This window comes from Python bivittatus, unplaced genomic scaffold (assembly GCF_059951505.1).
Source record: "Python bivittatus isolate LINGU-HERP-01145 unplaced genomic scaffold, Pbiv_v1 ctg000340_np1212, whole genome shotgun sequence".
Lineage (NCBI taxonomy): Eukaryota > Metazoa > Chordata > Lepidosauria > Squamata > Pythonidae > Python > Python bivittatus.
This window is the reverse complement of record NW_028277056.1, coordinates 12,307,536-12,320,213: the sequence shown is the minus strand read 5'-3', so window position 1 is coordinate 12,320,213 and position 12,678 is coordinate 12,307,536. Positions and strand designations below refer to the sequence as shown.

At 44.0% G+C, this 12,678-nt stretch overlaps 1 protein-coding gene, 1 long non-coding RNA gene and 5 other non-coding genes across 15 annotated transcripts in view; 6 read left to right on the top strand and 1 right to left on the bottom strand.

Moving 5' to 3' along the window:
• The first annotated feature begins 6 nt into the window (after nt 1-6).
• Nucleotides 7-4,846, top strand: LOC148216044 (uncharacterized). 2 transcript variants are annotated; one of them, XR_015796080.1, is made up of 7 exons: nt 7-526; nt 1,010-1,062; nt 1,398-1,428; nt 2,606-2,678; nt 3,145-3,197; nt 4,057-4,137; nt 4,576-4,846. It is a non-coding gene; the product is annotated as an uncharacterized LOC148216044 (long non-coding RNA). The 2 variants fall into 2 exon arrangements; XR_015796079.1 differs by having other exon boundaries at nt 1,398-3,197.
• On the top strand, nt 175-312 carry LOC112541444 (small nucleolar RNA SNORA8). Its single transcript, XR_003085430.1, has one exon. It is a non-coding gene; the product is annotated as a small nucleolar RNA SNORA8 (small nucleolar RNA).
• Nucleotides 1,146-1,280, top strand: LOC112541445 (small nucleolar RNA SNORA1). The gene has a single exon (XR_003085431.1). It is a non-coding gene; the product is annotated as a small nucleolar RNA SNORA1 (small nucleolar RNA).
• LOC112541441 (small nucleolar RNA Z40) lies at nt 1,618-1,690 on the top strand. Its single transcript, XR_003085427.1, has one exon. It is a non-coding gene; the product is annotated as a small nucleolar RNA Z40 (small nucleolar RNA).
• Nucleotides 2,943-3,075, top strand: LOC112541447 (small nucleolar RNA SNORA18). Its single transcript, XR_003085433.1, has one exon. It is a non-coding gene; the product is annotated as a small nucleolar RNA SNORA18 (small nucleolar RNA).
• LOC112541446 (small nucleolar RNA SNORA32) lies at nt 3,742-3,863 on the top strand. The gene has a single exon (XR_003085432.1). It is a non-coding gene; the product is annotated as a small nucleolar RNA SNORA32 (small nucleolar RNA).
• A 481-nt stretch (nt 4,847-5,327) lies between the features above and the next one.
• Nucleotides 5,328-12,678, bottom strand: part of CEP295 (centrosomal protein 295) — a 54,863-nt gene continuing 47,512 nt past the window's right edge. For 2 of the 8 annotated variants that reach the window (XM_088140556.1, XM_088140557.1), the window contains 3 exons: nt 9,402-9,602; nt 8,922-9,018; nt 5,334-7,408 (listed from right to left, as the gene is read on the bottom strand). In XM_088140556.1, coding sequence (XP_087996682.1) covers nt 7,258-7,408; nt 8,922-9,018; nt 9,402-9,602 — 449 coding nt within the window. In that variant the 3' untranslated portion in view covers nt 5,334-7,257. Of the gene's footprint in view, nt 7,409-8,921; nt 9,019-9,401; nt 9,603-12,678 lie in introns of all 8 variants that reach the window. The other 6 variants (XM_088140558.1, XM_088140559.1, XM_088140555.1 and 3 more) reach the window with 5 other exon arrangements.

Below are 12,678 nucleotides of genomic sequence, written 5' to 3'. Positions count from 1 at the left end.
GTATGTTGGCACCAATTAGTACTAGGGATATGTGAAATAATCAGTTTTAGAGATGAATAATGTCTGAAGCGATGCAGACTGCTTATCCCTGAAATTCTTCACATCCCTTATTAATATATAGTTTTGGACTATACAGTATATGTGTATCTTTGTAGCTCAAAAAGAAGTGTTAACTGCACTGTACGGTATCTGCATCCAGCAGTTGTTCCTGATGGAGTGTTCAAAAAACAGTGCAAGATCAATTCAGCATGTGGCATCGTTGGTTCTCAGGCTGCTGTGCTTGTGCAACCTGGTATTTTTGTTGGAACAAATAGCAACAATTCCAGTAGTCCTCCACTTTTGACCATTCATTCAGTGACTGTTCGGAGTTACGACAGCACTGATCAAAATTTGGGCACTTGGCAGCCCGCCTGCAATTACAACCACACTTCCTCGTGAGACCTGGGGAAGATGGCCTCGTGGCCAGCAGCTGCTCGTGAAGGATCAGAGCGGGCACATCTCAGCAGCAGGAGCGAAAAGATGACAGGTGGAGCAGTGGAGTGCAGGGTGGTGAGGGCGGCTGGGGCTTCCTGGGGCATGGCGGCTTTGTGCCACACTGCTGGACCATGCTGGGGCTGGGCTTCCTGATATGCTGGGTCTCGGGCTTTTTGCTGGGCTGGGCATTGTGCTGCGCAAAGGGGCTTCCTGGTGCACTGTGGCTGGGGCTTTTTGGGTTTTGCAGCCCCAGAGCTGCAGCACAAAGGGGCTACCTGGGAAGGGCACAAATAGTGATCAAGTGACCACGGGATGTTGCAACTGGTCATAAGGGTGAGCTGGTTGCCAGGCACCTGAATTTTGGCTGCAGGGGCACTGCAGCAGCTGGAACGTTGGGGACCAGTCATAAGTCCCTTCGTTCAGTACCATTTGGTCAATGAATGGTCACAACTTGAGGACTATCTGTAGAAATGTTACGATTATTATGCAGCCTCTCTTCCTGAAAAAAATCATAGCAAAATATTTTCTATTCTAGAAAAATCCTGACAACTGAAATGAAGCTGCAATCATTTGAGCAAATGTTTGAAGGTAATAGCTCTTTTTTTCTGGAGAATATGGAGAAGGAACAGGGACAGATGGGTTTGCTGTTTCCATGCACTCAAGTTAAAACTCGCCTTGTTGGAATAGTCAGTGTGGGCACATCTCATTTTGTGTCGCAATGAGGCAATGAGGCTACAGAAAACACAGGTTGTGCTTCCATCATTGTAAAACAAATTACACTGGTGACAATGAGACCTGGGATAATTTTATTCTGAAGTCGTACTAGCAAAATGAAGGTATCAAGGAATAAAAGTCAGTGCTAGAATATGTTACATCACAAATAGGCAGCTCAGTATTTTGAAGTTTTCTCTCTTTTTTTAAAGGAACCCAAAATATGCATCTTTGGCTGAATTGGTAAGATGTTGAAGTAGTTAATTTTGAAACTGATATTATTACTAATGGAAAGATTGATACTTTTGGAATATAGTAGGCTGTATCTTCTCTTCCTTTTCTGTATGGAGGGATTTTTTAAAATTACAGATAAGTCACACCCAAAGAGTGGCGTGAAAGCAGGCTCTTTTCATAGGGCTGACGAGAAGAAGGGATTGTCATGATGATTGGCAAGATGTTCAACTGCTCTGAAAAGAGTGAATGATTAACAGCCATTCTGAACATAGTGATTGAACCAGCCTTTCTGCAGTTAGCTTGTTGGCTTTCTGGGCCTTTGCTGTAGACAATTACATTCCTCGGAACCTTTTGTTGTTGAGCAGGTGCTAGATTACAAATGATATATAATTGGTTCTCAGTACAATAGAAAATAATTTATGAATAGGGTGTCCTGAAACTAGAGTGGATGAACAGTGGGCTCCCTCATTGATAGGAGGGAGCAGACTGCAAGCTCTTTGAGCCCTTTCAAAGATTTTCACAGGAATCATTTTTTTCCTGCCATTTTAGGTGAATTAATGGTAATTGTTGTATAAGCTTGATATAGCTTTTCTTCGACCATTTAAAAAAGGTCCTGTGGGGAAGGGGGAAGATCAGAAGAAATGGAAAATCCTGAATGTGTCCGTGTGACAGCTTTTCTCTCCCTGGTTTAGGAACAAGGGAAAGCCCTTACTAAGCAGCTTGTTTCAATGGAATGTATTTTCCTTGGGGATTGGTCCCTTAAGGCAGGGTTCCTCCACCTCAGCAACTTTATGATGGGTGGACTTCAACTCCCAGAATTCCCCAGCCAGCATGGCTGGCTGGGGAATTCTGGGAGTTGAAGTCCACCCATCTTAAAGTTGCTGAGGTTGAGGAACCCTGCCTTAATACCAGAGCTATAGCGGCAGTAATTAAAGGAGTCTTTGTAAATAAAATTTTACAGAAGCCAGTTTGGCAGTGGGGTGGGAGGACCCAGGTTAAAGTCCACCAAGCTGGTTGGTATATCTCAGCCCAACTTAACTTGCAGGGTAGTTTGGGGATGAAATTGATAGCTGAAGTGCTGGGTACAAAGTTTTGCGCAACTACAGGAAAAGAAGGATGTAGCTGTGTTTGTGACAGCCTTGTGCTCTTGTTCAGCGTACGTTTTTCTGTGGTTGCAATTTGGCAGCTGGCTTTTCCAGGTGAGCCCCGCAGCACAAGTGCAGTGTAGCTGCTCCGGATGAAGAAACAGGCATGGCTTGGTATGGAATCTCATTTCGTTTTCATCTTTCAAATTATGACTTGGGGAGGAGAGGAGCACGTGCAGCTGTAAAAGAGCAGTAGATTGAATGCCATCTGGATTTTTATATACCTGCCCACACACTTTTAGCCGATATAACATTTGAGTTGGGGGGGGGGGGGAATATACTTGGTACTGGATAACAGATGTCCTTAAGTTTCCAGTAAAACTGAGTCCAGAACAGCTGGTAGAGGCTGCATAGATCTAGCAGTATTGAAAACCTAATCTTGAGGTCTATCCCGATGGAGCCTGGCTGTAGGTTCTTTATCGCTGGAAACGCCTCATAGAGCAACGAACTTGTGGTTTCATTTTACCCATTAACCTGTGTTTGATGGGTATGGCAAAATTGCAAGACAATAAAGATCTTAGGATAGTCCCAGCGTTCTTCCTTAAGAATGGCCATGAAGGAATGCTTTCTCAATCTGCAGGTGGGCTGTGGCATCAGTCCTGCTGGCCCTTCTGAAAATGTGTTCGTGAAAAGGTAATGTGCCTGATTTTGCCCCATTTATTTTAATTGTAGCCTTCAGAGCCTCCCTAGCTAGCTAGCTAGCCACTAAGAGTCAACATTGACTTGATGGCACATAATTAATCTTCAGAGCCTGAAATTTGGATTTCTTTAAACATTTCAGGATTATGAAGTAACATAAAACAAGAGACCTTAACTTCCTAGAAGAAGAATGTGATTGTACCATCCTAAATCCTGGGCAGATAATGCAAAGACAGAAAACATGAAAACGTTTTCTTGTGGTGTATTTCAAATAGCTTAAATAGAAGATTGATTATAGCACCTTGTTTTCAGTTTTCACATTGAAACTGCCATCTGAAAAGCCACAGCTAATTGCTGTATAGTATATACCAGTGTTTCTCAACCTCAGCAACTTTAAGATGTGTGGACTTCAACTCCCAGAATTCTCCAGCCAGCATGCTGGCTGGAGAATTCTGGGAGTTGAAGTCCACACATCTTAAAGTTGCTGAGGTTGAGAAACACTGGTATATACCTTTATTTTAGATCATAATATCTTACTTGGTCTCTACCAAGGCTGCTAGAAAAATCTCATTTCTGGTATGCTGTGGACGTGACCACATAGTAACTCCTCTAGATTTTTACATTGCTGCCATGGTAGCAACAAATCTGTTGGGAACATTAGACAATTTTTTAAAAATTGAGGACCCAGAATCTAAAAGCTGCAAACTGAAGGAGGTCTGTAGCTTTGTGTGCTCCCTTGCATCTTAGCTCCTCTTGCTGTCAAACTTCTCATCTAAAATGGTGAGACCTATTAATCAGGGCAGGACCCACTGTCATAACTTGATGCTTACTGTACGTTTTACCCTGTTTTCAGCAATCAGCCATTTTCAAAATACCCACGAGGAAATCTCAGCTGGAATCTGCAAGGTTGGCTGAAAGTGGGCTCAAGCTGAAGGTAAAAACGAAGGCTGTGGAGGATCCTGTACAGAAGGTTACTTCAAAGAGAGCTGTGTGCTGGTGAACAGGCAGCTCTTAACGCGGTGACCTTATATGGAAATCCTCCGTAGGATATCAGGGCTATCTGGAGTGCTCTGTGATCTGTACAAGAGGAGACACATTTGTGAATCAAAAGTAGTTGGATGGGTCCCTTGTGTGGCATTTAAGATGGTTAAATGGAAGGTTGTTAATTGGAGATGAGGTTGAATAATGGTTTGAAAGGAAAAAATCCCTGTAATAAATTCCAGTCACTGTTTAGAAGAGTGCTCTCCATGGGAGGCAGGTACTAAATAAGCAGCTAAACCAGCTCTAAATCTCTATTGAGGGTTGGTGAAATGAAAAGGTCAAGGCAAAGATCTGTTGATTTACCTTGTAAGAGTACTTGCTTCTCTTCTAGGTAATTGGCTCTTGAAGGATACCGAGAGAACATGGAATAGAATGGTCTCCTGCCAAATATTTGGGCATGAAGTAATGCTTGAAAAATTGTGAAATTGATCAGCTGTTTCTTTACAAAAGCTTCAAATGTGATTTGTGAGCAGCCATGCTGTTGTGAACTTTGATTATTAAACAGATTTGTTGGAATAATCTAGCTCTCTACAACTGTATTTGCAGTTTTGCTGTACTGTGGTTTAATTATAGCTTAATAAATCTTATTTGGTACCATGAAACTTGTTTCATGATCTTTGTGTACATTATATAGGTTTTGGCCTTAGTTCCTCTGTATCTTGTTTTATACCTTTACACGTCCCCTTGTGTTTCTAGAAAGCAACACAGACTCAGTGGAACGAGACTGGTACTGCTCATTAATGCAATGTGTTGCAAGTTAAGAAAAACCATAGGTTGTATTCAATGGTTTCCTCTCTGCTGGCAGCTGAAATTTCTGAGGTAGCTTACAATTCTCTCTCAACTAAGACCCCTTATGTTTCATTCTCCATCCTCTGGATCAGGGTTCCTCAACTTCAGCAACTTTAAGATGGGTGGACTTCAACTCCCAGAATTCCCCAACCAGCATGGCTGGTTGGGGAATTCTGGGAGTTGAAGTCCACCCATCTTAAAGTTGCTGAAGTTGAACCCTGCTCTGGATAGTTTGTCAGGGGTCCAACAACAACATCTCCCTCTTTCATTCTGCTGACTGGGCAGAAATTTTAAAGGCAAGTGGAAAGGAACTTGGCCTTTGAATGCATATAACTTGTTAAGCAATTTAAATACTTGCAAATAAAAATTTATTATAAATAGTTAAAATTGTACAAAAAGCAAAGACTTGTGACATTTGAAAATAAAAATCTTGAGTTGAAAAGCCATAATTGGAGAGAATGGGTGACAAATGGTCTATACAACCCTGGGCGATTTCCCAGTATGTCCACACCAAATGTGGATTATCTCAAATCCTGCCACATAATTTCATGTATTTGAGGTCTCCTTGATAAATATAAATAAGTGGGATGTCTGCAAAATGCTAGGTTTTCAGACTGGTTTTTCTGGCTCGTAGTTTTTCCAATGTTTTCTGTAAAGAAAGGGGAGAAAATAATCTTAGCAATGAGTAAATGGCAGAAATCTGAAAGTGATCAAAATCATGGCAAAAAGATCTACGGTCAAAGTCCTGGACAGCTACAAAGTTTTGTGGGTAATCTTTGGCCATCCGGCTTATCCAGACTTTTGTGTGTTGTGCCTTCATTTTAGGATTCGTTTTCCTTGCAGTTGAAAGGAGACATTGCCAATTCTAGTCCCGATTAATCTAGAAAAACTAGATGTTAAAAAAAAGATTCAAGTTAGATCCAGGTCCTTTTTCTAGCTTTCCATCATTAGCAGCCATGTTTTAGCAGCCTTCCTGAACCTGGTGTCCTCCAAACATGCTCGGATATCCGCTTGCATAATTTCTAATTAGCATGGCTAGGAGCTATGTTGGCTGAGAGTTTTGGGATTTATTCAGTTGCACCTCGAGGGTTCCAGGTTTTGGGGGAGGGAGCTTAAAAAAGGGTTCAAAGGTTGGCTCTTCCATTTTCTAATAATTAAAAAACACATGGTTCTTATAAGGAGGTAGAATGTCTTCCTCTCTCTTCATGTGATGAAGGTAAATAGTATTATTACAGTAACAAAACAGTAAATTTTTTATTGTTGCCTGTTTTATCTGCTCTACTTTTAAATTACAGGTAGTCTTCGCTTAATGATGGTAATTGGGACCAGAATTTCCATTAAGTGATGCGCTTGTAAAGCGCAGTCATGTGACCGCATCACTTAGCAATGGCAATCCCAGCACTGAAAAACCCAGGTCATTAAGCAAGGATTTCATGTGACTATGACTTGCAATTTCCTGCGGGCTTCCCACAAGCAAAGTCAATAAGGAAGCCAGCTGGAAGTTGTAAGTCCCAACTGGCTCGCAATCAGGCTGGAGGGCGAGTGAGTACTATGGAATGAGGCAGGGGGTGCTGTGGCAAGTGGGATGAGGAGGGGTTGCTGTGGTCCCTGGGATCTCATACTGTGGCTCCTTGAGAGAAAAAGTGGCGGGAGTGACTTGCAATCTTCTCTGATGGCTTCCCCATTGGCTTTGCTTGAGGAAAGCCGGCAGGGAAGTTTGCAAATGGTGATCATGTGACTGTGGCGCGCTGCAACTGTTGTGTGAGCTGATTACCAAGCACCTGAATCGTGATAACGTGACCATGGGATTGTGCAATGGCTGGAACTTTGAGGACCAGTCAGTACCACTCATTCAGTGCTGTCACAACTTTGGTCGCTGAACGAGTGGTTGTTAACTGGGGATTACCTGTATTATTTTACCCATTATTATACTGGTAGCTTTCATGAACACTGTTCACAGTGGAAAGACAGATTATAAATAATGGTAACAGCTGTTTTTAAATTTACTTGCATAAAGATACAATGAGGAACAACATGGTATTAAAATGATTTTACTCCTGGGACTTATTGCCAACCACATTTGGTTTTCTAAATCGCAAAAGGTATGAATTCCTCTCAAGCTAAACATGGTTTAAGCCAATGCCTAAATTTTAAGCCAATTTGATTCACAATTAGAAGGACAAACACGACCAGCAGAGTTACCTTAAGAGTCTTCTTTTTACTTTTAGAGCCTGGGATAGAAGTGGAATATTACAGTATGTTGCAAATGTTTTACCTTTTGAAATTCTTTTGCTCTTTCCCTGTTCCTGGCATAATTTTCTCTTCTGTCTTTCTCTTCCTTTCTGTTTTTCACTTCTGATAGATTATTATACAATCTGCCAAAAAATAGAAAGCTGTTAAGGTTACCAGTAAATTATTCAAAAGGCAACCCTTTATGCAGAGGGACTAGTAATATTTTAGGGGAGATTTTGAATCTCCAGTCAAGATATAAAAATAGTAATGCTAGACCTAATGCACATACTTACTAGTGTGAGCACATGGGGACCGTCCCTCCCCAATTGTTTCTATCCGTCTTACCCAATCTGGCAGGAAGGGCATGCTCCGGGTACTGTTGGCTGGTGTGGCCCAAAAGGAGAGCCTTTCTGCCATGGCACCCACTCTTTGGAGCATCATCCCCCTGAGATTAGACTGTCCCTGTCCCTGTTGGCCTTTTGTAAGGCACTGAAAACTTGGCTTTGTGCTGGAGCTTGGGGCGCCCTGGCCACAGGATAGAGCCTGTCTCCTGGCTGTGTGAACAACTGGTTAGATTATGCCCTGCTGCTACGTGTTTTGTTTTTATTTGCTTTTTTATATTGTGTATTTTATTTGTTTTATTGTAAGCCAGTAGAATCACATAAAAGTGAGATAGGCAGCTATATAAATTGAATAAATAAATGTGTTGATGCTTTTTGAAAAATCAACTACAAGTGTTAAGTTTAAAATCCCTTTTACTGCTATGCCAGAGTCCCATTCTAGACTGGACTCGCCAGCACTGTTGATGGTGGTGCTAAACAACGAAGCAAAGCACTAATACATACAATGTGGTTAAATGGCCTCAAAATTGATGAGAACAATAGGGGGGAAAAGGCCTGGCAATTATGTTATAAACTAAACTCTTAAAGCCTTGTCCATTTGTTTTTAAAACCTGCCACACGGTTCCACTTCTCTTTCAATAGGAGCTTTGGTTCTGCCATGACAATGATGAATTCAGTGTTCAAATGTAAAAAAAAGAACTAAAAAGATCCTGTCCTAGTGCCTGGAGGCTTTGAAGGTCTGGATGGGGAAGAACTGCTGCTGACTCAATTTCACCAGAGTAGCTGTGGATGTTGGGGCCAGCTACGTCTGGGGATATTCTTTCATCTTTAACCTTGAATGAGGTCACGCTTCCCCATTCTGGGCTGGTCTGTGATTTGGGGTCTTCCTGGACTCAGGGCTCCTTCCCCAAAGAGCAGGTGGCAGCTGTGGCCATGAAAGCCTTTGCACAGCTTCGTCTGGTGTACCAGTTGTACCCTTTCCTAAATGGAAGGTTCTTCAGACCATCACTTACACTCTAGTCACTTCATGGCTCGATTACTACAACATGTACTGCAGGGGGCTGCCCTTGAAGACCAGCCAGAAACTTCAACTGGCCCAGAATGCAGCTGCACAGGCAATGGTGGGCATGCCTTGGTACGCCAATGTGATATCTTTACTTCGCAAGCTGCACTGATTGCCAGCATGCTTCCAGGTGCAATTCAAGATGTTGATTATAGCCTGCAAAGCCAAAATCAAAGCAGTTGCCTGGCTAAAATTACACGGTTTGCTAAAAGTGCATTGGTTTAATTTCTCTGAAGCCAGGCTGTGCAGTACCTTGAAGTCCGCTGCTGCATCTGTACTGCCGCCACTTTCCTCTCAGCTGGAGAGCACCCTTTTTCTTCCACTTTCTTCAAACGATTAACAGCTGCACCTTGAATCCAACCAGGACACATGAAACATAACAAGGCTTAGGAGATTCAACAGACAATCTTTTGGGAGAGAGCAGAGAGAACTAAAAACAATTCCTCCACTGCTGTTCATGTGTTTCATTGCACATCAAGGAGCAAATGGCTCCAAATGCTTGCATGAAAGTCAGACACACAGGAGCAAATACGGAAATACATGGATTTTGTCCATGTCATTCCTGCACACCTCTCCGTCTCAGAATGTTTACAAATCACAATACTAACAAATTAATTTTAAGCAAGTTATTGTTTGGATGATAGCAACAGCCACAAGCAGGAGGTTCTTCTAATTGTTAGTCTGCATTTCATACTCCTCTCCCGCAATTTATACTTGTTTGCTGATAATTACCAGAAGGTGTCCAGTTCTCTTTTCGTTTATGGAGTTGTGTTTTTTTCAGTTGAGATGCCTTAGTCTGAGTCTTTTCAAAACTTCGCTCTCGATTTTTTAATTTCTCCATCCTTTTCAAAGATCTCTCAATGAAATCTTTCTTCCGCTTCAGAAATGATTCCTGCAGGCTGCCATGGACAGGTGCAAGCTCTGACAATATTACTGTGGGGAGAAAATAAGATCAGCTTTATAAATAGTAACAGTGCAAATCTATATCTATCTATCTATCTATCTATCTATCTATCTATCTATCTATCTATCTATCTATCTATCTATCTATCTATCTAATTTATATAACCACCCATCTCATGCAAGGTGTTTCTGGGCAGCGTACAACAATTAAAAAGAATAAATACATAAAAACAATTACAAATAAAAAACTAAAAACACACAAAATAGGAGGGAATAAAACTAATAAGGGAGCCATCACAAAATCAGTCCCCTGGGAGCCCCAGGCCTGATCACATACTCAGGTTTTGAGGGACTTGCAGAATGTTAAGAGGGATGGGGCTAATCTCACTTCTGGGAAGAGAAGATTCCACAAGGCAGGTGGCACCACAGAGAAGGCCCACCTCCTGGGACCTGCCAAATATAATTCTCTGGCAGGTGGGACCCGCAGCATGCCTTCTCTGCCAGGCCTGAGATGTAATCAGGGAGAGGTGGTCCCTCAGGTAACCCGGCCCCATGCCATGAAGGGCTTTAATGGTCAAAACCAGCACCCTGAATTGGATCCAAAAGCAAACTGGCAACCAGTGTAGCTTGCAGAGCAGAGATGTAACATGTACCGCCCTAGGGGCACACATAACTGCCCGTGCCACTGCATTTTCCACCAGCTGAAGCTTCTGGATACTCTTCAAGGGCAGCCCCGTGCAGAGCGCATTACAGAAATCCAAACAAGAGGTGACTAGGGCATGAGCAACAGTGATTAGGTCCCTCTGATCTAGGAATGGGCACAACTGGTGCACAACACAAAGCTGTGCAAAGGCCCTCCTAGCCACAACTGCCACCTGCTCTTCGAGTAGGAGTCGTGAGTCCAGGAGAACCCCCAGACTGCACACAGGATTTGTCTGGGGCAGTGCAACTCCATTCAGTACCAAAGATGACGTAGCTCTAGCACCAGAAGGCCCCAGAAACCAAAGCTACTCAGTCTTGCCAGGGTTCAGTTGAAGCCTGTTGTTCCCCATCCAGACCCTCACAACCTCGAGGCACCGGGATAAGACATTCACAGCATCGCTTAATTTGCCAGGGGCAGAGATGTATAATTGGGTACCATCAGCATACTGATGATACCTCACTCCAGGGCGATGGATAAGCTTGCCCAGCGGCCTCATGTAGATGTTAAATAGGAAGGGGGAGAGTACTGAATCCTGCGGCACCCCACATAACAGGGGCCGAGGGCAAGATCTCTCCTCCCCAAGCACCACTGACTGGAATCAACCCCAGAGGAAGGAGGTGAACCAGCACAACACAGTGCTGCCCACCCCCAATCCTCTGAGCCAATCCAGAAAGATACCATGGTTGATGGTACTGAAAGCCACAGAGAGGTCAAGGAGGGCAAGGAAGGATGCACAACCCCCATCCCGTCCTCACCAGAGATCATCCAAAAGTGTGACCAATGCTGTTTCTGTCCCATACCCAGGCCTGAATCTCAACTGAAAGGAATCCAGATAATCTACTTCATCCAAGGTCCTCTGAAGCTGGTGTGCAACCACCTTCTCAATCATCTTCCCCAAAAAGGGGAGGTTAGATACAAGACAAAAATTGTCCAGTATAGTGGGGTCTAGCGATGGCCTCCTGAGGAGGGGGCAAACCACTGAGATTTGGAACAACCTCAGACCCAACCCACAAAGCGCTGTTACTGTCCTGCTTCGGGTTTCAAATACTGACTCACACAAAGCTGCTATGGTGGATCACCATTTACTCAAGGTCAAGAGATAACAGTCAAAGCACGCAAACCAAAACAGTCTCAGACACTTTCCTGAAGGATCTGCTTTTTAACAGGAACACACAGAGGAATAGTCCAAAGTCAGTCCAAGGTTCAGAGAGCGGGGTCAGGGTTGTCAGTTAGTCCAAAGGTCAGAATTTCACAGGCAGACTCCATACACGAGGGTCATGCAATAGCTGAAGATGAGACTGTTCTTTCCAGCAAAGGAAACATGGGTCAGGGCTTAAAGCAGGCTGCAGCCAGCTATCACTAATCAAGAGATTTATTCCCTTGCTTGGCAAGGAGCCTAATAGACCTTCACTGCTCTGCTCTCTTCTCTACTCATTGGGCGCAGGGGCTGGGCGGCCTTACGTCACCCTCATCTGACTTCTCCAACTGTTCAGGTAGTGCCTGTTTTATCAGCCTCAGGTGATCCCTGGCTTTGTCTCTCCTGACACTGACATCCCACAGGCTCAGCTGGAGCAACTTCTTCAGGGTCAGATTCAGATTCAGAATCTGAATCCTGAGTGGGGCCATCGTACTTATTTTCAAAAATACATAACAAACCGAGACACAACAATCATAATGAAATGAATTCTGAGGCCAAGAAACCTTTTGAAAACACAAAAGACTTCTATGGAAGATAGCCCTTTATATACAGTGGAACCTCGGTTTACAAACTTAATTCATTCCGTGACTCTGGCTGCAACCCGAATTGGTTGCAACCCGAAGGAAATTTCCCCATAAGGTTCAATGTAATTACCGTTAATCCGTTCTGGCGTGGAGGACAGGGAGGCGGCTACTGCTTGGAGGGAGAGTCCCCCTCCCTACGACCACGTGTCAGGGGTGGAAAAATGGCCGCAGACCACGTGTCAAGGACGGAAAAATGGCCGCAGACGTGTCAGGGACGGAAAAATGGCCGCGGACCACGTGTCAGGGGCGGAAAATGGCCACGGACCACGTGTCAGGGGCGGAAAAATGGCCGCGAACCACGTGTCAGGGGCGGAAAAATGGCCGTGGAGCACGTGTCAGGGGAGGAAAAATGGCCGTGGACCACGTGTCAGGGGCGGAAAAATGGCCGCGGACCACGTGTCAGGGGCGGAAAAATGGCCGCGGACCACGTGTCAGGGGTGGAAAAATGGCCACGGACCGTGTCACGGGAGGGAAAATGGCCACGTATCCTGTTCGTACCCCGAGGCGGAGTTCGCAAACCGAAGCAAAATTTTGTGGCCGGAGCTGGTCGTAACCCAAAAAGTTCGTTAACAGAAGCGTTCATAACCTGAGGTTCCACTGTCTAAGGAAAATAAACTCCTC